General features: G+C 37.2%; 3 protein-coding genes and 1 long non-coding RNA gene across 6 annotated transcripts in view; 1 reads left to right on the top strand and 3 right to left on the bottom strand.

Moving 5' to 3' along the window:
• The window catches only part of LOC129438549 (uncharacterized), a 42,813-nt gene extending 28,459 nt beyond the window's left edge, over positions 1–14,354 (bottom strand). Inside the window, exons 1-7 of the mRNA XM_073863390.1 lie at positions 14,153–14,354; positions 13,772–13,857; positions 13,537–13,620; positions 11,241–12,968; positions 10,980–11,153; positions 10,238–10,411; positions 9,778–9,951 (exon numbers count right to left, since the gene is read on the bottom strand). Of these exons, the coding sequence (XP_073719491.1) occupies positions 9,778–9,951; positions 10,238–10,411; positions 10,980–11,153; positions 11,241–12,968; positions 13,537–13,620; positions 13,772–13,830 (2,393 nt within the window). The 5' untranslated portion in view covers positions 13,831–13,857; positions 14,153–14,354. The remainder of the gene's footprint in view (positions 1–9,777; positions 9,952–10,237; positions 10,412–10,979; positions 11,154–11,240; positions 12,969–13,536; positions 13,621–13,771; positions 13,858–14,152) is intronic.
• On the top strand, positions 1,638–8,911 carry LOC129438559 (uncharacterized). Its single transcript, XM_055197337.2, has 11 exons — positions 1,638–1,942; positions 4,252–4,417; positions 4,509–4,734; positions 4,823–5,096; positions 5,734–5,905; positions 6,619–6,695; positions 6,783–6,963; positions 7,565–7,813; positions 7,915–8,086; positions 8,169–8,290; positions 8,394–8,911. Exons 1-11 carry the CDS (start codon positions 1,910–1,912, stop codon positions 8,735–8,737), a joined length of 2,016 nt encoding a protein of 671 aa, XP_055053312.2. The 5' UTR covers positions 1,638–1,909; the 3' UTR covers positions 8,738–8,911.
• LOC129438565 (uncharacterized) lies at positions 8,287–9,771 on the bottom strand. The gene is made up of 4 exons (XR_008642646.2): positions 9,304–9,771; positions 9,128–9,184; positions 8,616–8,785; positions 8,287–8,513 (listed from the first exon to the last, which is right to left on the bottom strand). It is a non-coding gene; the product is annotated as an uncharacterized lncRNA (long non-coding RNA).
• Positions 14,355–15,197: 843 nt separating the features above from the next.
• Positions 15,198–25,263, bottom strand: LOC129438553 (protein NLRC3). 3 transcript variants are annotated; one of them, XM_073862925.1, is made up of 11 exons: positions 25,021–25,242; positions 24,622–24,706; positions 24,363–24,446; positions 22,681–24,294; positions 22,428–22,601; positions 21,979–22,152; positions 21,426–21,599; positions 19,368–19,541; positions 17,511–17,684; positions 17,025–17,195; positions 15,198–15,778 (listed from the first exon to the last, which is right to left on the bottom strand). In XM_073862925.1, the coding sequence occupies exons 2-11, from the start codon at positions 24,660–24,662 to the stop codon at positions 15,757–15,759; spliced, it is 2,802 nt and encodes a 933-aa protein (XP_073719026.1). In that variant the 5' UTR covers positions 24,663–24,706; positions 25,021–25,242; the 3' UTR covers positions 15,198–15,756. The 3 variants fall into 3 exon arrangements, 2 of the variants coding, with proteins under 2 accessions (XP_073719026.1, XP_055053302.2); XR_012367599.1 differs by lacking the exons at positions 15,198–15,778; positions 17,025–17,195 and having other exon boundaries at positions 17,545–17,684; positions 19,368–19,491; positions 25,021–25,261; XM_055197327.2 differs by lacking the exons at positions 15,198–15,778; positions 17,025–17,195; positions 17,511–17,684; positions 19,368–19,541 and adding an exon at positions 21,219–21,339 and having other exon boundaries at positions 25,021–25,263.
• Positions 25,264–25,556: the final 293 nt, after the last annotated feature.

Below are 25,556 nucleotides of genomic sequence, written 5' to 3'. Positions count from 1 at the left end.
AATTAAAGGAATATTTTAAATTAAGTCAAAATAAGATAATTCTGGACCAGGTACAGGGTCCACAGAGTCAAACAAGTTTTAAGTCTCCTGATTTGAAGGAATAAGTGTTGGCAAGTTGGCAAATGAATTCTATCATCGTACGTTACCACATAAAAACGAAATAGTTATTGGACTGGCTAAGGTGCACATTTGCTGTAAAAAAGACGAAATCACTGTGTTATTACTGGTCGGTATAAGTACTTTAATAATTTTCAATGCTGCTCCTTCTGACAGGACGAGGTAATTAAATATGTCCAATAGTTACTTGCCGCGGCTGCTTCATATCGTCTAACCACGAGACGATTGATGGGACATTATAAGACTATCCGAGCGTCGTATGAAGTTTTCTCCATGCTCCTAATTTAAAACATTTACAGCAGTTGCGATATTTGTAATTTCGCTAAAGTTAAAGTGAACTACAAACAATCTTCTAACCAATCAATTGAACCAATTGCTTCGAAAATTGATTCAGTGTTTCGAAGCAGTTCGAAACACCACACACGCTGGCGACCCCTGCTGGTCAAAATAGTGTAAAGCAGATATGGCCAAACATTTTACACTTTTTTTTACAAAATAATAGCAAGATTTTTATTAAAATATGTTAAAAAAATTATTTAACTTAATTAAGACATAGTTAAAAGTGTATTATGTGTTTTTAGTTTTATTTAGGGCAAACAAATCATTAAAACTAACTACCCTTTTAACTATGCACATTTTTGTCATTAAATCTGTCTATAAGCAAAAAGTACACAAAATTGCAATGTTATTAGTCAGATGGATAACTTTTATAATAAAACTGACCCGAGTTCACCGAAACATATTAGACACTGGTCATGTGATCAACTCCCCCTAGTGGTGAACCATCGGATTTTCGAAACGTTTCGAAACAGTTATGACGTAATGAAGCCTCGTTTGCTAAAATCACGTGACTTGGGCCAGTTTGAAACACGCTCCGAACCACTGATTCAAAACAAAGGACAAATGATAGAATTGATATGGAAATAATGTATAGTAAAGCAGAACTCAAGTCAATAGTAAAAAGAGAGATAAATAAAAACTGGCAATTGGGATAATGAACAAAAAGGAAGACAATTATATTCAATACAACCCATTGTAGGAAAAGGAAGGAGTTCGCGGGGAGAAGGAAGGAAGATTGTATTATATCAAGATTAAGACTTGGTCATTCAGGACTTAATTCAACAATGCATGTAATAGGAAAACATCCTACAGGACTGTGTGATTGGTGTGGAATTAGAGAAACAGTGGAACATGTACTTATTAAATGCAATAGATATTCAGAGGAAAGGGCTAAACTAATAGAAGAATTTAAGAAGAAATGTGTACAACAATTAACACTAAAGAAGCTTCTGATCTAGAGGAAGGGGATAGTTTATTAATTAAATAGTACTAATTTAATAAATAGAATATAGATATTATTATTATTATTAATCCTCTCTGGACTATGACGGACTTGAGCTGTAGATGGAGGAGCTGGAACACGCAGCAACATCGAAAGCTTGAGTCCTGAATGGTCTTTGATCCATTACCCACAGTAGATGGCGGTAATGCTCTTTTAAGAATGCGAGGCGCCAATAAGATAAAATAAGAAGAAGAAGAAGAAGATTCGAAACAAAAGATTCGTGAATGTTTCGAAGCCTCATGAAGCAGTGCTTCGAAAACGACCATCACTAGTTTTGACTTTAAAATGTCATGTTGATGTCATTTGGCTGCCAGAATAGAAGGAACAGCACTTTTGGTTCAAAACTAAAGTTTTACCGGATCCCGACAGACATTCCTTCACAGAAATCAAGAGGACAATTGTGGTTGAATACAATACGGCGTACAGACTGGACGGAGACGATCATAAATAATGCTTGTGTTTGCAGTGCACACTTCACATCAGGTAATATAATCTATGCATATGTACTGGTGTGTTGATTATCTAGTTCAAATCAGCATGTTTCTGTTTTATAGGCGAAAAGTCACCAACCGCGCTATTGTTTAGCTTAAATGTTAAACAAACATACAGCGATAGATGTGTGTGCCATCGTTTGAATGATCTCTTAAAATAATCTCAATTGCTAATCATAGTTAGCCCAGAGATAGGTTACATTAGACAATAAGAATAAGCCTTGACAAAATTCCCGAAACCACCCGAAAGTAATGTTGTCTAGGAAATATCCAAAACCTGGTTAAAATCGCGAGAGTTAATTTACGAAAATAACGTTAGCTGTCATGGTCCCGCAGAATCAGTGACTATACATATTCGGACAGATTCGAAACTACTTCTGCATCCATGTTTAATAAATCCCTCCTAAAACGTGCTAGTTTAAGCTTGTCAACATTGCCTCCGCGGCTCTTTCTGCCCAGAGTCGTATAATAAGATAGCCTTGTCCAACCAGACTCTCGTACATTCATTTCATTTGTACAGAGAGTCTGGCCACGCTCCATTGAAAAGCGTTACTTCCGTTAAGGGGGTCCATTGTTGAAGTTTAAAACTATTGGATCTGCCCAGAGTCACTCAGGATCTGCCAAAGCCAATCGCTAACGTGTGGTCGTGACGTATATCATGCACCGAAACCGTCCGCAAACAACAAGTCTGTGTGTGTGTGTGTGTGTGTGTGTGTGTGTGTGTGTGTGTGTGTGTATCTATCTATTAATTTATTGTAGAACAAAAACAATGCATAGCCTAAGTATATAGAGGATGACAATTTGCTTCGAGTCTCTGATTCATGGCCTACAGATGGCGGTAATGCTCTGAATAAGAATGCGAACCGCCAATAAGCACGAAGAAAAATCTAATCGGACAATAAAATATGACATTAGAACACTTATTGGGAAAAACATCCTATATAAATATTTATAATGTAATTACTTACGTAAAAACAACTGGGTTAATTGATAGATTATAATAGGCTAACGCGTTAACATTTGCTGCTCACACTCCAGTCCATCAGGTGGCGGTAATGCACCTTTAAGCTGGATTGCCAACGCCAATAAAACCGAAGAATAAGTAGTATGAATAAGTTGCTGGCTGAGGTTGACCGTTCAAACTGCCTCGAGTGTGTTTACAAATTGTTGTTGTGCGTTTAAGTGGTTAAAATATGAGTCGACGCTGTTTTTTCAGATGCGATAACAAAACAACACTTTATGCCCTTCCTAAGGCAGAGGAAATGAAAAAACAGTGGTTAGAGTTTAAGTTTCGTACGATTCCGGCACAGTACAGTCAGAAGTTGACTCTATAGACCCCTTCATGGTTAACGTCACAGGGGGTTTCCACTGCGCATGTCGGGGTCAGAAAAGCCATTACAGCAGATTGAGTTGCGTATTATTCTGTATTCATAAAAATGCCTACTTGCATCGTGGGCTGTGAAAATCGCACCAGGACTCCCGTTAAGTTTTCGCGATTCATGCAGAATCTCAAAAACAAAAAAATACAACATCTGCTGCTGCAAGCAATTAACGTGCAGACGCGGACAATGCAAAGATCAAAGAGGCTTGTGTTTGTAGTGCTCACTTCATTTGAGGTAAGTCATAATTTTTCAGCCCTGTTAGATTAAGTTATAAAGTCTGGATGGTATGAACAGTTTGACCCCATGCTGCGCACGCACCCGATAGTCATTCAATGTTTACAAACCTTGAAGGGGTCTATGCTCGCGGCATTTTCTCAACGACTGCTTCGTAAACCGCAATGAGTTCGAAGCTGGATTTGTACAACGTCTCATCCTAAAATATGGGTCGGTTCCTACTTTGTTTGGTTTTCAAGCTGTAAGCATCCATTGTTTTTTGTTACATTATCTTACAAGCATGCTTAAGTTTTTGTGTTGCGATATTGTATTTCGTAAGCCATGTAGCATATTTACCAACATGTGTGTTACATCATGAAGATTGGTTATTTGTATTGTAATAAATAGTTTTTTAGAGGTGCACATGTTAACAAACGTTAGCATTGCTCCCAGCTAAAATGCTCACTAACTATTACCGATTAGGTTTGCTTTCGTAATCAAAGTCAAGAAGCTGTCAGTTCATTAAAAGACGATTAGTTTAAATGCAATCTTATGCTTTCTTAGACTTTGCAACAAAGTAAACAGGACATGTATTAAGTAATACGTGAACGTCTCGATGTGTGTTGTAATGATTCTACCGATGTATTGGTTGTACTCTATTGTTGTCTTTATTACATGTTTAAGTATTTGTCTCTTTTTTTTTTAGAGTACATCCACACCCCTCTTCACTGTACGCAGCAGTAATGATGTTGAATGCCAAACTGATCCTATACCTGCGGTGTCAGTGGGCATACAGCACAAGGAAAAACTGAAATCGGTCAGCACACAATTGTCCTGGGGTACACTGAGGGAATGTCATAAGAGGAGTAAAGGTATGTAACAAATGTATTAAGGTATTTAGCTAGTAATCACACAACCAGTAGTAAATGTATAAACGATAATAACAAAGTTGTTCCCTCATAGGAACCCAGACAGGATCGTCGTGTCTCAACGTTAAAACACCTTCAACATATCCAAATTTCCGATTTTCCATCTCTTCAACGCCTTTTAAGCCCACTGATTTTAATCCAAGGAAAAGACCACGTCTAGAGTTGAAGGAGGAAGAGACTGAGTGTGAAATACCATGTGAATCTAATGACTTCACACATAAATCAGAAGACCCGTTCGTTACTGAAGAATCTGAATTGCCGTAAGTTTGGGAAATTTATTGTGCATGTAATTTTGAAAATCATAAGTATGTTGATTTTTTGAATTTTGTGTATTTACTCATATTTTAGACATGTGCAAAGGTCCTCGCACGGTGAAAGAAAATACATTGTATTTGAAAGCTGCCTCCGAGACTTGTTTGACATCTGTCCACATTGCCAGAAGAAGTGTGATGTTCATCAACAGCAAGCGGGTACTTTCGTGTCATTCAATCAGCTTTGCCCAAATTGTAAATACAACAAACAGTGGAATAGCCAGCCCATTGTTGGAAGTACGCCAACAGGAAACCTCCTTCTGTCTGCTGCTACCTATTTCACTGGCTCATCATTCACCCAGATAGAAAAGGTATTTATATGACTATACATATCACATTATATAGTATGGCTGGGTATCGATTCAGATGTTCCAGATCGATTCGATTTCGATTCACAAGCTTTCGATTCAATTTCAGTTCTCAGGTCGGATTTTATACTCAATTCTTGATTCAACTCAATGAATATAGATTTAATACAAATACTATATTAATAAAAAAAGAACAGTGAACACTCTCATCGTCGTCTTGCGAAATCTAAAATGATCCATACCTCTGACTTTTTATGTGAAGGTGGCATCAACGTCGAGGAAGCACCTGAAACCGCCATCATTTTAAACACTGAATGAATGAATGACAGGCTCGCCTCTCGCTCTTTGGTAACATCGCGCAAGGCAAAAAAGAGGGTGACAAAGAAGACTAGTAATTAGATCAACGTTAATCTTACATTCAATGTATGCGGAAATAAATATGAAAGAAAAAAATAAATTCTGCTCCTGAGAATCGATTTTGAATCAACATTGTAAAATAAAAAGATTAATCGAAAAATCGATTATTTTTTTGCCCAGCCCTATTATATAGGTAAACATACACACAGACATCACGTATATGTATGTTATTGTGTGTATGTACATTGTGTGTTTTACTTATGTAATATTTTCTTATTTGTAGGTTTTCCAGGCCATGCATCTCCAGGCTTTCCAAAATGACACATTCAAGAAACATACAAGGAATTTCTTGGAACCAGCCATAGTCCACAAGTGGAAAACCGACCAGGCGGATATGCTTATGGAGTTGCAGAGAAAAGATAAAATTGCAGTTGCTGGAGATATGATAGCAGACGGTAAGGCCAGAATTTAAAGGAAAACACCACTGTTCCTCAACTTGGACAAATTAATACATCCCCATCTTTTTTCAGTGCATGCACCCCATCCCTGCACAGCGCCCTGTGAATGTGTTAGCACCCAGCCCAGCGCACCCATTCCCTAGGATCCAAACAGGGATGAATTTAGAAGCCACCAAACACTTCCATGTTTTACCTATTTAAAGACTCTTACATGAGTAGTTACACGAGTAAGTATGGAGGCACAAAAGAAACGGTATTTTTTTTAAGCAGATAAAAATGAGAACTATATTGTATGGCAGAAGAGCACTTAGTTTGCGGCACTTCGACCTCTGGCGCAGTATTTTATCTGCTTAAAAAAATCGCGTTTTATTTTGTGCCACCATACTTACTTGTGTAACTACTCATGTAACAGTCTTTAAATAGAGAAAACATGCAAGTGTTTGGTGGCTTCCAAATTTCATCCCTGTTTGGATCCTTAGGAATGAATGTGGCTAGGCTAAATGCTAACACATTCACGATGCACTGTACAAAGATGAGGTGCATGCATTTAAAGGGATGGTTATGTATTAATTCGGCTAAGTTGGGTTACGAACATAGTAAAATATTGAAAAACGGTAGTGTTTTTCTTTAATGAACTGGCTCAACCATGAGGTTTCAAGCATGCTACTTATGTATTTGAATGTTCCCATCTTTGTTCTTTTTTTCTATAGGACCCTCAGCAAGGTATGGTAGCCACGTGCTACTCAACCTGGACACTAACACCATTATCGACCTTCAGCTTGTTCAGGTGTGTTTATGTATTCTTGTAAAAACATTATCTATACATACAGGTTCTTTATTTTATATCGTTGAAAATTTGTATGTCCATACTTAGAGCAATGAAGTTCAAGGAAGCTATTACATGAAGAAGGAGGGCCTAAAGCGTTCCCTAGACTTTTTGGACTCAAATGGTTTAACGGTGGATTACATTGTGACCGATCGACATCCACAAATCCAAACGTTTTTGAAAGACCGCAGCATTACACAGTACTATGATGTGTGGAATTTTGAAAAAGGTAAATATAAATTTTTATGTGTTTCAAATAGGGCTGCAACAACTAATCAGTAATTAAATTTATGAACGTCACATGCTTCCCACACCACGGTCGGACAGCTCGGACACGCATTCGCTTCATACAGCGCAAGCTGTGCGTTTATAATTAAAGTCAGGTGATGTTTCTTCGTACAAATCCAATGCATGTTAATTCTCATTAAGGTCTAATGTTAAAGATTAAAATAAGTTTATTAATCTGTGGCAAAATTTTCTCACCAGCACATCCCTGAAGACTCGACTTGTTTTGTCTATTTATATTTCTTTTATTGAAGGCATACATTATAAAAAAAATATTAAATTGATAAAACTCTGTAGTAGTGTGTAGCTTTTGCACTTTTAAAAGTACACTTCTACACATGATGCCTTATTTAGCTTTAATAGCTTTAATTGACTAAATATATAGTTTTTTTGTCTGATTAGTCACATTAATTTAACGATTAATCGATTATGAAAACAATCGTTTGTTGCAACCCTAGTTTCAAAACAAAGTCTTAATTACTGACACAATTATACTTTTTAAAAGGTTGACATACTTATCGTTTGCATAATGACTTTCTTATCAGGTTTGTCTAAGAAACTACACCTTCTGGCACAAAAAAAGGACTGTGGGGTTTTAAAGAAGTGGATGCCCAGTATTAAAGATCATATTTATTGGAGCGCAACATCTTCATCATCTGGACCCGAGAAGGTGGCAAAGTGGACCTCCCTGATAAACCACCTTCAAAATGTTCATGTCCACGACGACCCTATTTTTCCCAAATGTGAACATACAGACCAAGAGTCTAATGATTCAAAGAAATGGTTACTACCAGGTAGGTTCACTTATTCCCTATTACATATCCGGATGGGATATCTGTGTTTTTACTCCGTTTGATAATCAGTTTGCTTACTAGATATTTTATTGTCACCCTAGACTCGGTGGTTCTAAATCAAGTAGAAAAAATCTTAGTCAACGAGAGAGTCCTCAGGGATGTCGCTAAGCTGAGCCCTCACCACCAAACATCATTCGTGGAGCCCCTCCAACGCCTTATTCTCAGATTTGCGCCAAAGAATGTGACGTTCCCATTTATTAGAATGCTGTGCAGGTATTAAAGTATCAAATTAATTTGTAAGATAAAGTAGTAGTAACATTTACAATACATTTATGACTTGCTTATCTTTTTACAGACTGTACCTTGCTACCATGCATTACAATGAAAATGCAGACTGTGAGCAATCGGTAACGTCTGCAGGAAAGGCTAGGAGCGGGGAATCCACTGAAAGGCCAATAAAAACAGAGCCGACATACCGTAAGCAGTAATATTTTATTTTCAAATATAATAAATACAAATAATTACAGACATCCTTAAAATGTACAGAGCAGGTAAATTATTGTCTGCAATTTTTTTACAGGTTATGTGGATGACCTGATCAGTCTTGTGCTTGATGAGGTATCCGAGGACCCAGTACCATATGTAGAACAGCTGAAGGAAATCCCGATTCCAATGGACCTGGCATCACGGATTGAAAGACCTGTGAAGGAGGAGGTGATTGAACACGATATCTCGCCCTTCGTTGAAGTGGTGGTCGGAACCCAACATGATGACCAGGCTGCTTACCAACGTGATGACTCACCTGATTACCAACATGATGAACCGCCTGATTACCAACGTGATGACTCGCCTGATTACCAACATGATGACCAGCTTGATCAGGAAACTCCTAGTATATCCGGAGAACAATACGCAACGGGATGACAACTCGGACGTGTCAGCTGGTGTCGGGGCTTCGATACACCATGTAATCTGTAAGCAGTGAATTGGACAATATCAACCACATTTTTTGTCTCCACACAAAGTGGTTGTTTGTATATTATTCAACATTTAAATGTATATATGTAATAAATAACTCTTGTGTTATGTTTATTACAAGTGACATCTTTTGTTTTTTTGTTGTTACAACAACTTACTCTTCCCACATCAACTTACTCTTCCCACACAAGAAGCAACAATATAGCACTTAAAAAAGTCTAGGAAATAAACCAAAACATGAAAAAAATCTTATTTCAATGAACCTTTTCTATGTACTACATTTGGTGTTTCCATGTAGTTTGGTAAGTAATGTACTACATTATTAATTTAAATTACCTTTTTCTTTGCAACACATGTTTTTCAGCTTCGCATTCTGGGACAGTTGTCAAGCATCTAAAGAAGTTGAATACAAACGTGTTTATTGATGGACAAAGTTCTTACTGTGATGTTTCAAAGTTATAATTACTATACATCTTTATTGGTAGATGGCTGAGGGAATTTTAAAAAATTACCATTGCGAAATGTCCTTCAAAACCCTTGTTTGCGGAGGTGTTTCGGTAACGGTTGTCTTCTCTGGATCGGGATCAAACTGGGAAGGCAATACCGACGCCATCGTTTCTAGACACATGTCGCTGCTCATTCACGCATGTGATTGCTCCGGGGCGTAACCTTTCCAACACACACCGAACACAAATGACCCATAACAGCAGATTAGGCCATCTGACCAATCCGAGTATGCTGGACATTTGAGGAGACAGGTTTTAAAGAGACAGGAGCAAAATCTGAGCATTTTCATAGGCGAATTTTAAAATAAGAATGCATTCATTGAAGTTTTAATCGCGTATATGTACCTTGGGAGAGCAAAAAATGAAGTAAATGCATTTATATTTTATAACTGGATATTTGTTTGTCAAATGTATCTTTGATCACCAGTTGCAAAGTCTTTGAGAACCACATTATCTGTGACTACAGAAAAATTATCTTACTTGAGTATCTCCAGTTTACACTGCGGATTCTCCAGTACAGCAGACAACAGCTTCACTCCTAAATCTCCAAATTTATTATTAGCCAGAATCAGTCCTCTCAGATGTGAAGGGTTTGATGTCAAGGCTGAAGACAGAGCAACACAACCTTCATCTGTGATATTACAACTTCTTAACCTGTAGATAACAATGACACACACTTTAGTCTTTCAGATCAACATTCATTTCCTTTTGTTAGTTGTTAGATGTGATAGGGCACACTCAGCACAATTTCTCCATCCCCTCACAGGCTTGCACTTGCACAAGACTTTTATCGATCGGTGCCCAGGCATGATTTTAATGATTAGGATGTGATTGTTTTGAAGAAGTAGAAACAATCGTTAAGTTTGTGGCTTCTATTCCGAGTCGTTCGGGACGCAAACAATATCACTCTGAGAATCACATCATGTGTGAATGATCTTACCAGAGTTTCTCCAGTTTACAGTCAGGATGCTCCAGTAAAGCAGAGAGATGCTCCATTCCTGAATCTCCAAGATTATTCTCAATCAGATTCAGTTTTCTCAGGTGTGATGGGTTTGATCTCAGAGCTGAAGTCAGAGCAACACAACCTTCAGCTGTGATATTACAATTGCACAACCTGTAGAGAACAATGACACACAGTTCAGATCAAGATCATTTTTAAAGATCATAACAAAACTCAAGTCACTATCAGACAAAGTTACAGGACGTGATGTTATAGGACGTTATAGAAAGATTCATACAAAACTTTTATAATTCATTTTTTAAGTTTATCTTTATAAAGTCCTGACTGTGTTGAAATTGAGTGTGTTTAATGTAATCAGATGTTAAAAGTGATGTTAGAGTCTTGTCTGTCATCATTATGAAAAATGCAGTATCATCTTATTGAGGATCAGATCATATGAAGATCAATCACATTAAATAAATTAATTTTATTACTTATACCACAGGGCTGTTCAATGCTTTATTCTGATTGGTTGAGAAATGTTCCACGGGTATGCATTATTTTTCGATGAACGCACACCTAACCTGCCAAAAGTCTTAAAATAACCACCAGGGCAATGTTAGTAACGTGGTATGAGCAGAATAATTGATTCCAATCCTTTGAATAAATAAAATAGCATTATTTTCAAATAATTTAACATCCCTAAGTCAATTATTCCTTGCATAACATCATGGCATCTTACATCAGTTTCTGCAGTTTACAGTCAGGATTCTCCAGTACGGCAGAGATCAGCTTCACTCCTGAATCCCCTAGATTATTTTGAGACAGATTTAGTTCCCACAGGTGTGATGGGTTTGATCTCAGAGCCGAAGTTAGAGCAACACAACTGTCAGCTGTGATATTACAAGAACTTAACCTGTAGAGAAATAAAAAAAAAAATCCCATTGGTTTGTAACAACACCATTAATAATGTTTTAAGAGTTAAGTGATTTTTCATACTCACAGAATTGATGTGAATTCACACATCACAGGCAGAAGCTTCTGAAGAACTTTCAGCATTGCAGAATTGTTTTGTTTAACAATACGATTCATGTTAAACTCGTTCAGCTCGCGTCCTGAACTCAGCATGACAAAAACTAAAGCTGACCACTGAGATGAAGAGATTTTGGCATCACGTAATATCCTGTACTTCAGATAATTTTGGATTTCCTTCATTAGTGAATAATCACCCAGTTCATTTAGACAGTGAAACAGATTGATAGATTTCTCTGGAGATTGATTCTTCCTGATCATCCATTTGATGTAACCCATTGTTTTTACATGGCTATGACTGCTTCGTCCTGTCTGTATCATCAAACCTCGTATGAGATTCTGATTGGACTCCAGTGACAAACCCAGAAGAAAACGAAGGAAAAGATCCAGATGTCCATTTTTACTCTTTAAAGCCTCATCTGTAGCTCTCCGATACAAATCACGTATTGAAAGCTGATGTGTTTGAATCGGTTGAATTTGTTCAAACACATTTAGGTTGTTGTTCATAAAGGCGAGGTGCACATGTAGAGCTGCTAGATGTTCCTGAATACTCAGATGAACAAAGCTGTAAACTTTCCTCTGACACAAACCAAACTCCTCTCTGAAGATCTGAGTACACAATCCTGAGTACACCGATGCTTCTGATACATCAATGCCACACTCTCTCAGGTCTTCATCATAGAAGATCACATTGCCTTTCACAAGCTGCTCAAAAGCCAGTTTACACAGTTTGAAGATCAAGTATTCATCATTTACTTTATTGTCACAGTCCTTCTGTTGTTTGATGTTTGTCTGAATGATCAGGAATTGTGTGTACATTTGTGTGAGATTCTTGGGGATCTCTTGACTCTCTGCTTCACTCAATATTCTCTCTAGAACAGTGACTGAAATCCAGCAGAAGACTGGGATTTGACACATGATGTAGAGACTCCTGGATGACTTCAGGTGTGAGATGATTTGATCAGACAGACTCTCATCACTGATTCTCTTCCTGAAGTATTCCTCCTTCTGTGGATCACTGAAGCCTCGTACCTCTGTGACTCGATCAACACACTCAGAGGGGATGAGATCAGCTGCTGCTGGTCTGGAGGTGATCCAGATGAGAGCAGAGGGAAACAGATTCCCCTTGATGAGGTTTGTCAGCATCACGTCCACTGAGGTTGATTCATTTACATCACACAACCTCACACTGCTGTGAAAATCCAGAGACAGACGACACTCATCCAAACCATCAAAGATGAACAACACTTTATATTTATCACTGAAGATTTCCATTTCTTTTGTCTCTGGGAAGAAAAGATGAAGAAGATCTAAAAGACTGAGTGTTTTGTCCTTCATCAAATTGATCTCTCTGAAAGGAAGTGGAAATATGAGGTGGACGTCCTGATTCTCTTTCTCTTCAGCCCAGTCCAGAATGAACTTCTGTACAGAGACTGTTTTTCCAATGCCAGCGACTCCCTTTGTCAGCACACTTCTGATGTGTTTGTCTTGTTCAGGTAAAGGTTTAAAGATGTCATTACATTTGATTGGTGTCTCCTCTGCCTCTCCACTTTTAATCTCTGTGATGTTGAGCTCTGTGTAGATCTCATTCAGTAGTGTTGGGTTTCTCTGCTTTGATGTTCCTGGATACAAACACTGAAACTTCTCTCTCAGATTTGATTTAAATGTGTTGAGGACTTCATTAAGTTTAGAGTCATGGCTGTGGAATGAAAACAGAAGCTAGTGAAGTACATGTAAAGTATATATATGTTATGCTGTCAAAAGGAAGTGCCACATTCAGATACGCTTGATGTGTCACACTCACCATAGAAACTCAAACATTATAACAGACAATTAAAAAATACTATTTATAAAAATTCACTCCAGTTGGGACATTTTACACACACACACACACACACACACATGATAAAGGTAAAACACAAACTCTTGGTATTTTTATGTACAACAAACACTTGACTAACTTTCCCACTGTACAGGTAGTTCTCTGTGCTTTTATAGTTGCACAAAGACTCCGAGCAACAACACAAAATAATTGAATTTATCTTCATATGATGTATCAGGCCATTTCTTAATTTATACATGCTGGGTGTAGTAAATATTTACCATTACTATTTTTAATCATGTTTTGTGTATGCTTCAACGACATTGTTTTCTACCGGATGGCCTCGGATAAAAGAGAAGCCTCACACAATATTTACACATCACTCAATTCTGCCTTTGAAAATAAGGTGGATAGAGCAAATTAGATTTTCGAGTCTACAGTTTACCTGAATTCAGGACACAAATATTGTGGTTGATTCACAGACTGATCAATCTTCATCTTTTTACAGACGGGTTCGGTTACGACTGACCTGGAAGAGAATCAAATACATTTCTGAGAATGTAAACTAAACTGAGGGTAAAGATAAAATTCCTACAAATATTTCACATTATTTTAACAAAACACACCCCAATATAAAATGTTTAATTATAATAATATAACTTCTATGAATGTTACGTCACTTTTGGTCAGGCCATATCTTCATTTCTATTGGTGGATCCATTGACCGCTCACTCTTCATAGACACACAGACTGTGATCCTCTGATGCTATAACACACAACAAACATGTGAATTAAAATAACGTTTATTTATCTATTTAAAAATGATGTGCGATCTTTTCATTCACACTTTTACAAATCTGTCTCTTATTCTGACTCAAATAACGTTACTTACATTTCATAGATCAAAAATCACTTCACGGACAGGTTAAGCTGTTTAAATATTCTACGTGTATATAGGTGATGTAGTTAAATACAGATAATTAATGGTAAAAATCTGCAAAATTAGTTATGTTTTAGAGTACTCTGCAAAGACTTTACGTTATATAAAGTAAACATTTTACCTGATTCCGTTAAACTGTTTCCATCACTTCCGGTTCCGCTAAAAAAGACCGCTGTTCATCGCGTATACTGATTAATATCTAAACGTTTTTCTTTTTACTTACATTTAGATATTAAAACAGAATTAAACGCTAAAATAAAGCAACTATGGCGCGTCAGTTGTTACTAGAGGTGTTTGGGCGGTCCAGTTGAATCACGTGAAGAACCTCAGCCAATCATTATGAGCTGTGACGTCAGAGGCGGGCTTTCAGTCTTTCTTTTTCAGTTCACGTACATTAGATAGACAAATTAAGATTTAATTTTAATTTCTTCTTTAATATCAACAGCCTTAGTAGAGATAAATACCAGTAAAATTGTCAATAACATGTAAATATATTTTAATTGTTGAGTTTATGATTATTTCATTATTTGATTCATTTAAAGTAGCAACATAAGCATGTTTAACATCCAGTTTTATTTAAATATGTCAACGTGATGTTCTTCATCTAGTAAACCACACTGAAGACTAAACTCTGTATGAAATCTGTAGTACTGAAGATCTGTAAGGCCTTATTTCATAAATAATGTTTTAAAAGTAAAGTGACTGATCACACAGATCTGGATTCACAAATGACAGGCAGTAGTTTTTTTTTACTTTGTTTAGGTTTGTTTAAAAAAAAATCATATTCATTTTTGTGAGCTCTTATGTCAGCAACACAAAAACTAAGCCTGAGATGAAGATTGACTTTACCTGTAATGTTCTAGATGTTGAATTTCCTTGGTGAATAATCACAATCCTTAATGATTTGTAATTTATTGAAAAACTAAATTTTTAGGAAATTCTTTGCAATAGCTTTGTAAAATGTGTTATGTTTGGGGTAAAGTGTCCTTGCTTTACAACGTTTTCACCATCAGGTGCAACCACCAACATGAATTTAAAATTCAGAATTAATAGGGTAAAATGCTGCGGATTGCGCTATGCTACGGATTACTTTCACTTTTCTGTGTGACATCACCTTTGGAAACAACATTTAACCAGTAGCTTATGAAAAGCCATTTCAAATGAGACAAGGATCAAATAGATTTTATTTTTTTAAAAACTTTATGATGGCAGGGAGTCAGGACCACCACATAGGCAACCCACCTTTAGCGAGGGACCCCAAAATATGTATCAGTCTGAGCAGGTGACTCTTATTATTACTGTTTGTCTAAATAAAGACCAAAGACATCCAGATATTAAAATCATCAAATTCAGCTCAGAGTTCACGTTTTCCCTTAGGAGTAATTGGGTGTAGAAAGGGCTGCTCACTGCAAACATGAAAAGTGATTGAAAAGTATAACAGTTTTTAAATGATTTAGGATCTCCTTTGCTAATGTTACAAAAACTTTAAAATCTAAATTTACACAAATTTTGTTTTACAGAAATATACAGGGATTACATTGGCACAAGGCATAAATGATCACATTTTGTCCTAAACCACTGTCCTAAACAACAGATGACAAACAGGTGAAGGACTGTAAGAGAATTAATGTCACTTTCATTGTTATTTCACACACACAAATATTGTGAGGTCAGGATGTCTTCAAGTCTCTGTTGATTGTGTTGACTGATGTCTTTCTTCCTCTTTCACTGCTTCTGTTCAGAAAAGCTGTAAAAACACACAATCTGTTATCATATTTGTTCAGAAATATTTTTTACATGACAATGCATGTTGCTGTTTTATTGTCTCTTGATATAACTTAATATCACAAAGCCTGATGAAGGTGTTGATGACACAGATTCATGCATATGATATAATATACAATTCAGTAAAATAAAGGCTTAATTTGTAAACATTATTTATAAACTAAAAACGAACAATTTCTACACCATTTGTCTCTTAGTTAGGTTAATATATAAATATATGTTGCTAAATGCTAATGCACATTTATTTGTTTCATTTATCGTATGTGAAAAGTGATGCCTGGTTCAGATTGTATTTAGCCGACTGCTATCACTTTATGTAAATGAGGAAAAGTCATGTCACTCTCAGGTTAAATATGGCATACCGCAGGTATCAGTTCTAGGCCCTATTCTTTTCTTGTTACATGTGTTACCTCTAAGAGACATTATATGTAACATATGTTTTCACTGCTATGCAGGTGATACCCAGCTTTACATCTCCTCACATCCTAGCGAACCCACCAGATTTCTAAGCAATAAGCAAACAGTAAACAGACTGTATAAGCAATATCAGTGACTGGATGGCAAATAACTTCCTTATGCTAACGGGAAACTCACCGAGTGGTCAGGGGTGTTCACTGATATGCTCACACAAAAATCGCTGCAAAGGATGCTTTCCAACAGGTGTTTTAGCATTCGTTGTAACTTGTGGATCTATTTTTCCAAACGCCTCACACCCGTACATTCTTCCGCTGAGAGCTTGAATAATAAACACTCCAGCCCAGTGGGTGGCGATAATCCACCTTTGCCAAGTGCAAGAATAGAAACAAAGTTCCCGGCGCGGGTAATACCGTACCTCACAGCACATCTAATACAAGTCAATGGAGTTGGACAAAACTACGATAAAACCTGTTTGAATGCGTCTTTTGCACCAATTTTTGTGTGAGCATATCAGTGAACACCCCTGACCACTCGGTGAGTTTCACGTCTTTGTAAACGAAAGTTTAATGCATTTTAGGAAGGATTGTTCCTGTGCACCTTTATAGCCATTATAGGGGTGGTAGGTGATACAAGAAACACCCAAAAATTCTCGGGCCAGCATCATATATCCAAATTTCAGTCAAAACCGTTCTATTTCATCATAAACAATCTGAAAACAGGGCTTTAAGTGTAAAATACAGAACTTGTCCTTTAACATTTTTAATATATAACAATTTTAAATAATTGCTCACCGTAGTTTCAGTTTGTAATATGAATCATTCGCCATATCAGAAAGCAGCTTCACTCCTAAATCTCCCAGATTATTCCCATCAAAATCCAGACGTTTCAGGTGTGATGGGTTTGATGTCAGAGCTGAAGTCAGAGCAACACAACCTTCATCTGTGATATTACAATCATACAATCTGCAAAACACACACACACACACACACACACACACACACACACACAAAAGCAGATATTTCTTTGTCAGATTTTGCTTTATTGTTTAAATTACCTTCCAATTTAACTGTGCATGTGTCTTATGTTGTGAGGCATGAAATGTCTTCACTAGTAAAAATGTTTCTACAATACAAGTAAATTGTTGGAGTGATGCTATGGTGTGAACAAAGAATAGAATTATAGGTGTGAGCATGTAGGGTTCAGAACGTGTTCAACAACTATTTCTTAATATCTCTTTGATAGCCACATCATGTGTGACTACAAAAAAATGATCTTACTTTAGTATCTCCAGTTTACACTGAGGATTCTCCAGTACAGCAGAGAACAGCTTCGCTCCTGAATCTCCAAGAGAATTATAAGCCATATCCAGTTCTCGCAGGTGTGATGGGTTTGATGTCAGAGCTGAAGTCAGAGCAACACAACCTTCATCTGTGATATTACACCTCCTCAACCTGTAGAAAACAATGACACACACTTCAGTCCCTCACTTAACAGATCCCGTAAAGACTCATGATGTGACCAGGGTTGCTAGATGCAGTAGATGATTTCCAGCCCAAAACCCACCGAAACGCACAATACCACCCAAAAGTTTGAATAGAGTGCCACAGGGATGATATAAGCCCAATTTTGGCATCCTTACACTGTCTACCGGTTATAAATTGCATACATTTAAAATACTGCTAATCACCAGTGGCGGCTAGTGACTTCTTTTTTTGAGAGCGCACGATGGGAAGTTCGTCACAACATGTATGTAGTCCGTCATGTGTGTGGTTCGTAATTTCAAAATATGAGTTCTGCGGTTTGAGTGATCGTGTGTGCATCATGTGTCCTGCCAAAATAAGTGCCTGCTGCAGACGTGTCTAAAGGGTTTATGATAAAAGAGATGCTCGCGTTTGCCAGATACTCGCATAATCTCATGTGTAATCAAAGTTTAATGTTAAGTGAGTGTCTTGCGTGTATTTTTTGAACATGAGCGTCTCTTTAATCAAAACGGTTTTGACCCGTGTGCAGTAGGCACTTATTTTGACAAAACACGTGATGCACACAGGATCTCTCGACACGCAGGACACATATTTTGGAAAAGGGAACCACACACGCAATACTCCGAACACTTACTTTGAATTAGCGCCCCTCCGATGAGCAGTCATGAGCCGCCACTGCTAATCACCCAGAAAGCCTTAATGGGCTAGCACCTTTGTATCTTCAAGAATTACTTTCAGAATACAATCCATGATCTTCCTATTGCAATCCTGTCAGCCACATCTCTAGTAGCAACATTAAAAAAATATATAAAAATCCCATTTCTTCCAAAAAAAAAAACACAAATTCTTTCTTTTGTTTTGTTTTGGAATAATGAAAACTTGTATCTTGGTATAAGCAGCTTTTGTACACTTTTGACCCTTTTATTGTTTCCTAATCTTTGTAAGTACTTTGGATTAAAGCGTCTGCTAAATATGCAAATGTAAATCAATTCTAAATTTGTTCTATTTTATTTTGAGTAAACGCATTTAAGCTTGGCTAAGTTGGCTAATAGCGCCATCCTACATTATCACTTTACTATAGGTATCATATATCTCAATCTCAACGGCTGACGAGAGAATGATTTTTCCTATGGGTTAAATCCCCAACTAGTGTTAAGATCGTCCTATAGAAGTCGGTGAGATCGCTGATACACAATAATATTGGGGGGGGGGGTGCGCAGTAGTCTATTTATTTGTTCATTTTTACTTATTTAACACAAGTCACTTGATTGGTGGACAAAAAAGGAGCAAGGGCAACACTGTCATAACCGCAACCTTCTTAAAACTGATGCCATTAGTTCATCCGCATCATTGGCGCCCTATATTTCCTGCATGCTATGTTTGTTTATCCCACTCGCTGGTTTTAACCCTCTGCACGCCTAACAACCTCTCTAGTGCAAGGAAATGTCAGAGCTGCGCATAGTACAGGTGCTAGGAGTCATCCAAGACGCGCGCATTGAGTCCACGTGCGTGCGAGAAGGAATCCACACGCATTAGTTCACACATGACGCGGTACAGAAACTGAAGCGATCCTAGAAACTATTACAGGATGTGTTTGCAGTCAATTTTATGTACTTTCTGGGATCAACGTGTGGTATGTGTGTAAGATCTTACCAGAGTTTCTCCAGTTTACACAGTGAATGCTCCAGTACAGCAGAGAGATGCTCCATTCCTAAATCTCCAAGATTATTCTCAATCAGACTCAGATGTCTCAGGTGTGATGGGTTTGATCTCAGAGCTGAAGACAGAGCAGCACAAGCTTCAGGTGTAATATTGCAATTAATCAACCTGTAGAGAACAATTACACACACTTTAGTGTCTCACTTCACAACACATCAGATCAAGGTCATGAAGATCTTTACAAATCTAAAGCTCAAATTACTGTCAGACAAAGCCTGGTCTGATGTCTGAACCATTTTGTCATATTACAGGAAATGATAAGAGAAAGATTTATAAGAACCTATTATTCTTTTTTTTTAACTTTTAAGTAATTTAAGCACATTTAATTACTAAACTCATAATGTCCTGACGGTGTTGAGATTGTTTAAAATAAAATGTGGCATCATGAGAGGGTGTGTGCTGGAGGGTAGATACATTTCATTAAGCAGTGCTCGACAGTGCGAGCATAAAAATAAATGCGTGCAAATTGAGCACATGTGCGTGATAGTGAGACGCAAACACAGAATTACTCCAGAAACAAATTTAAAAAATTCCAAAATGGCTGAAAACATTCCCGTGGCTCATTTTGAGAAGTTGTTTTGCAAGTACTGTAATGTGCATAAACTGAAAATGTGCACTCGGCCGAGATACGCTCCATCCAGCATGTTGGTTGCTTTGCGATGGCAGACGCCCCATTTAGACTGCCAGCGACTAGCAGTAGCAGAGCGCTGCGACCTTATTCATTTCAATGGAAGCTTGCCAACTTCCGGCACTTCAAGCGAAAGTGACCATTAGCGACTAAAACTTTAACTTTTTGCAAATGATGAGCAATTTTCGAGAGCTACTACCAATGGGAGCGAAGCAGTGGAGTTCAAGTCATTCTTCTTTCGTCATTTACTGGAGTAGATGGTACTCATTTGTTTTCTGACAACCAGATTTGGAAACGCCTCATTGAAAGAGATGGGTGACAAACAGCAAGAAAGTTGCTGGTGGTCTAAACAAGGCTAGATGTTTTGGACTGAAAGAGTAATAAGGTAAAGCACAAAGACATGCTTTATGCAGAGATGCATTCGGTATATCGCAAGAGAAAAAGACACGGGATCCTTGCAGGAAGCTCGCCTTTGTTCAGACCACCAGCGACTTTCTAGCTGTGTCTCGCTTGTCTCTTGAGGTAATAGGAGGCGTTTCTAAATCTGGTTGTCATAAACAAACGAGTATTGTCCAGAAGGAGAGACGGATGATGTGAACATTGCTTTGCTTTCATAGGTAGTCGCTCCCGAAAGTTGCTCATTATTTGCATAAAGTTTAACTTTCATAAACTTGTGAATGGTGCTTAAGCGAGCAAGACAACTGTGCTTACCACAGCTGCTGGACCAGTGATGATTTGTGTCTAATCAAATACAGGCAAAGTATTTTCTATATATTTTATTATAGAGATGTTTTTACATAGCACTCTCTTAACACTAGAACCCATCATAATGTTAAAGGGACACTTCACTTTTTTAGATATTAGGCTAATTTTCCAGCTCCACTAGAGTTAAACATTTGAGTTTTGATATTTTTCTTATTAATAACTTGACTCTGCCTGAAAAGGTTTACAGCTACAACGAATGAAATGAATGGTGCGGTATGGGAGACAAAGGAGACCTGTTGTTATGCCTAGAGAATGGGAGCAGTAAAGAACATCAGAATTACTCTTTTAGAAGTTAATTTTGATGCAGAAGAGACTTAAGTTATAACTCTGAGACTTTATGTTTGATTATTAAACTACACCTGCTTGCTGGAGAGATTGTTAGAGAACTGTACCAGTAAAAAATCCTTTAGCTCTCATGTTGCCACAAAACAGATGTAGATGTTAAAAGAGAGGTGTAAGTCATTATCTGCAGTATCATGTTATTGAAGATCAGACCAGGTGAAGATCAATCACCTAAATTTAGCAACAACAGATGGACAATAAACACTTTAAATACATTTCATTACTCTAATACATCACAAAACATCATATGATCTTACTTTAGCATCACCAGTTTACACTGAGGATTCTCCAGTACAGCAGAGATCAGCTTCGCTCCTAAAACTCCTAGATCATTATCAGACAAATTTAGATCTCTCAGGTGTGATGGGTTTGATGTCAGAGCTGAAGACAGTGCAACCCAACCTTCATCTGTGATATTACAATTCTTCAACCTGTAGAGAACAAAGACACACACACTTCAGTCTCTCAGATCACAACATACACAGAAGTCTGATCTTTAGCATTCAGGACTGTAAGATACTTGACAATTTCACTCTAGCCCCTTTTACACACAGCAATTATGGAAAATGCATCCGGGATTTGTTCAGGATCGCTTGACTTTGGTTCAATCGTACTGCCAATGATTTTCTGGAATCTGTGCCGGGCATTCACACACGTCGCAGCATCTGATGTTTGCAAATTATCCGTGATTTCTCTCTTGAAAAACCACGCACATGCATTTTAGTTTACGACAAAATCATACATTTCCTAGGATCTAACTGCTTTGTAAATGTGGTTTCTGAGAACGACGTCATGTGTGAATGATCTTACCAGAGGTTCTCCAGTTTACATTGAGGATTCTCAAGTACAGCAGAGAGATGCTCCATTCCTGAATCTCCAAGATTATTTTCAGTCAGATTCAGATCTCTAAGGTGTGATGGGTTTGATTTCAGAGCTGAAGACAGAGCAACACAACCTTCATCTGTGATGTTACATGTCTTCAACCTGTAAAGAACAATGACATAGAGATCAGATCAAGGTCATTGTGAAAGAATATTACAAATGTAAAGCTCAAAACACTATTAGATAAAGCCTGGTCTGATATTTTGTCATGTTATAGGACATGATTAGATAAAGATCCCAACAGGTAATACTGATTACGGAGTTCCTAAAGTTTTTACTGTGTTGAGTCAGATGTAGATGTTAAAAGGATCAAATCATGTGATAATCAAATCACACTTCAAATAGATTTCATGACATTATATATTACATGATCTTACTTCAGTATCTGCAGTTTACAGTAAGGATTCTTCAGTATATCAGAGAGCAGCTTCACTACTGAATCTCCAAGATTATTATTAGACAGATTCAGATGTGTCATGTGTGATGGGTTTAATCTCAGAGCTGAAGTCAGAGCAACACAAGCTTCAGCTGTAAGATTACAACTCGTCAACCTGTAGAGAAATAAACAAATTACGTTCTTTTGAAATGACATAATTATGTTTTAAGAATAAAGTGACTGTTTATACTTACTGAAATGATCCGGATTCTTGAATTGCCAAAACTAAAGCTGACCACTGAGATGAAGAGAGTGTGACTTTACTTAATGCATTAATCATATAATTTCGGAATTCTGTCATTAGTGAAAAATTACCCAGTTCATTTAGACAGTGAAACAGATTGATGGAATTCTCTGGAGATGGAATGCTATTGATTACATTCTTGATGCATAGGATTGTTTTCTTATTGCTATGAGGGCTGTAACCTATCTGTATCTTCAGATCATGTATGAGATTCTGATTTGACTTCAGTGACAAACCCATAAGAAAACGAAGGAAAAGATCCAGATGTCCATTTTTACTCTGTAGAGCCTCATCTATAGCTCTCTTATACAGATCATGTATTGAAAATGTATGTATTTGAATCGGTTTAATTTGATCAAACACATTTAGGTTTTTGTTCATAAAAGAGAGGTGCACATGTAGAGCTGCTAGATGTTCCTGGATGCTCAGATGAACAAAGCTGTAAACTTTCCTCTGGCACAAACCAAACTCCTCTCTGAATATCTGAGTAAACAATCCTGAGTACACTGATGCTTCTGATACATCAATGCCACAATCTCTCAGGTCTTCATCACAGAAGATCACATTGCCTTTCACAAGATGCTCAAAAGCCAGTTTACACAGTTTGAAGATCATGTCTTTATTCTTCTGATAGTCCTTCTGATTTTTTATGTTTGTCTGAAGGATCAAGAAGTGTGTGTACATTTGTGTGAGATTCTTGGGGATCTCTTGACTCTTTGCTTCACTCAATATTCTCTCTAGAACAGTGCCTGAAATCCAGCAGAAGACTGGGATGTGACACATGAAGTAGAGACTCCTGGATGACTTCAAGTGTGAGATGATTTGATCAGACAGACTTTCATCACTGATTCTCTTCCTGAAGTATTCCTCCTTCTGTGGATCACTGAAGCCTCGTATCTCTGTGACTCGATCAACACACTCAGAGGGGATGAGATCAGCTGCTGCTGGTCTGGAGGTGATCCAGATGAGAGAAGAGGGAAACAGATTCCCCTTGATGAGGTTTGTCAGCATCATGTCCACTGAGGTTGATTCATTTACATCATACAACCTCACACTGCTGTGAAAATCCAGAGACAGACGACACTCATCCAAACCATCAAAGATGAACAACACTTTATATTCATCACTGAAGATTTCCATTTCTTTTGTCTCTGGGAAGAAAAGATGAAGAAGATCTAAAAGACTGAGTGTTTTGTCCTTCATCAAATTGATCTCTCCGAAAGAAAGTGGAAGTATGAGGTGGACGTCCTGATTCTGTTTCTCTTCAGCCCAGTCCAGAATGAACTTCTGTACAGAGACTGTTTTTCCAATGCCAGCGACTCCCTTTGTCAGCACACTTCTGATGTGTTTGTGTTGTTCAGGAAAAGGTTTAAAGATGTCATTACATTTGATTGGTGTCTCCTCTGCCTCTCCACTTTTAATCTCTGTGATGTTGAGCTCTGTGTAGATCTCATTCAGTAGTGTTGAGTTTCTCTGCTTTGATGTTCCTGGATACAAACACTGAAACTTCTCTCTCAGATTTGATTTAAATGTGTTCAGGACTTTATTAAGTTTAGAGTCACGGCTGTGAAATGAAAACAAAAGTTAGTGAAGTACATGTAGAGAGCAAATTAGATTTTTATGTAAGTTTACCTGAATTCAGGACACAAATATTGTGGTTGATTCACAGACTGCTCAATCTTCATCTTTTTACAGACGGGTTCGGTTATGACCGACCTGGAAGAGAGTCAAATACATTTTTGAGATGTAAATTAAACTGAGGATTTTAAGTAATGTGAACAACACTGTGTTAAAATGTGAAGATAAAATTTCCTACAAATAATCCAAAAATGTCCCAACACCCAAAACACATCCCAATATAATCATATAATTTCTATGAATGTTACGTCACTTTTGGTCAGGCCATCTCTTCATTTCTATTGGTGGATCCATTGATCAACTCTTCATAGACACACAGACTTTGATCTCTTCTGATGCTATAACACACAACAAACATGTGGATTTAAATAACATTTACCTATTTATCTATTTAACAATGATGAGCCATCATTTAATTCACACTTTAAACTCTCACAAATGTGCCTGACTAAATTACATTTCCTAGATCAAAAATCACTTCACGTAAAGATTAAGCTTGTAACTTACACTGTTTAATGTTACCACATGTATAAAAGTGATATAGCCATATGTGATATAGTTAAACAAAGATAATAGCAAAAATCTGCTGAATTCGTTGTGTTTATGAGTAACGTTAATCTGCAAAACACTTTATATAAAGTAAACACTTTACCGGATTTCGTTAAACCGTTTCCATCACTTCCGGTCCCGCTACCAAAGATAAGCATAACCACTGTCCATTAGGTCTGCAGATTAATTAAGTTATTTTCCTCTTACTGACATTTAGGTATTTAAACAGAATGAAACGATTAAACAAAGCAACTGTCCTCAGTTGTTACCAGCGATGTTTGGGCGGTCCATTTGGATCATGTGAAGAACCTCAGCCAATCATTATGAGCTGTGACGTCAAAGGCAGCTTTCAGTTTGTGGTTCAGGTTAGATTGCAGCCACATTTTTTTTTAATTTGTTCATTTATTATTTACAACAGCTTCATTAGAGATACATATCAGTTATATTCGTCACTAAAATGAAAATCTATTTTAGTTGTTAAATTAAAAACGCCACAGAAAGAACATACATTTATCTATTAAATGCAGCAACATAAGCATACATGACAATCATAAAAGTCATCAAAATTCAAGTCTTAAGTTAAACTGAAAATAGAAACAACATATTGACTGACAAAAAACAAATTATAGAAAACATTAT

This window comes from Misgurnus anguillicaudatus, chromosome 24 (assembly GCF_027580225.2).
Source record: "Misgurnus anguillicaudatus chromosome 24, ASM2758022v2, whole genome shotgun sequence".
NCBI lineage: Eukaryota > Metazoa > Chordata > Actinopteri > Cypriniformes > Cobitidae > Misgurnus > Misgurnus anguillicaudatus.
Note: the sequence above shows the minus strand (reverse complement) of the source record. Positions and strands in the feature narration are given on the sequence as shown.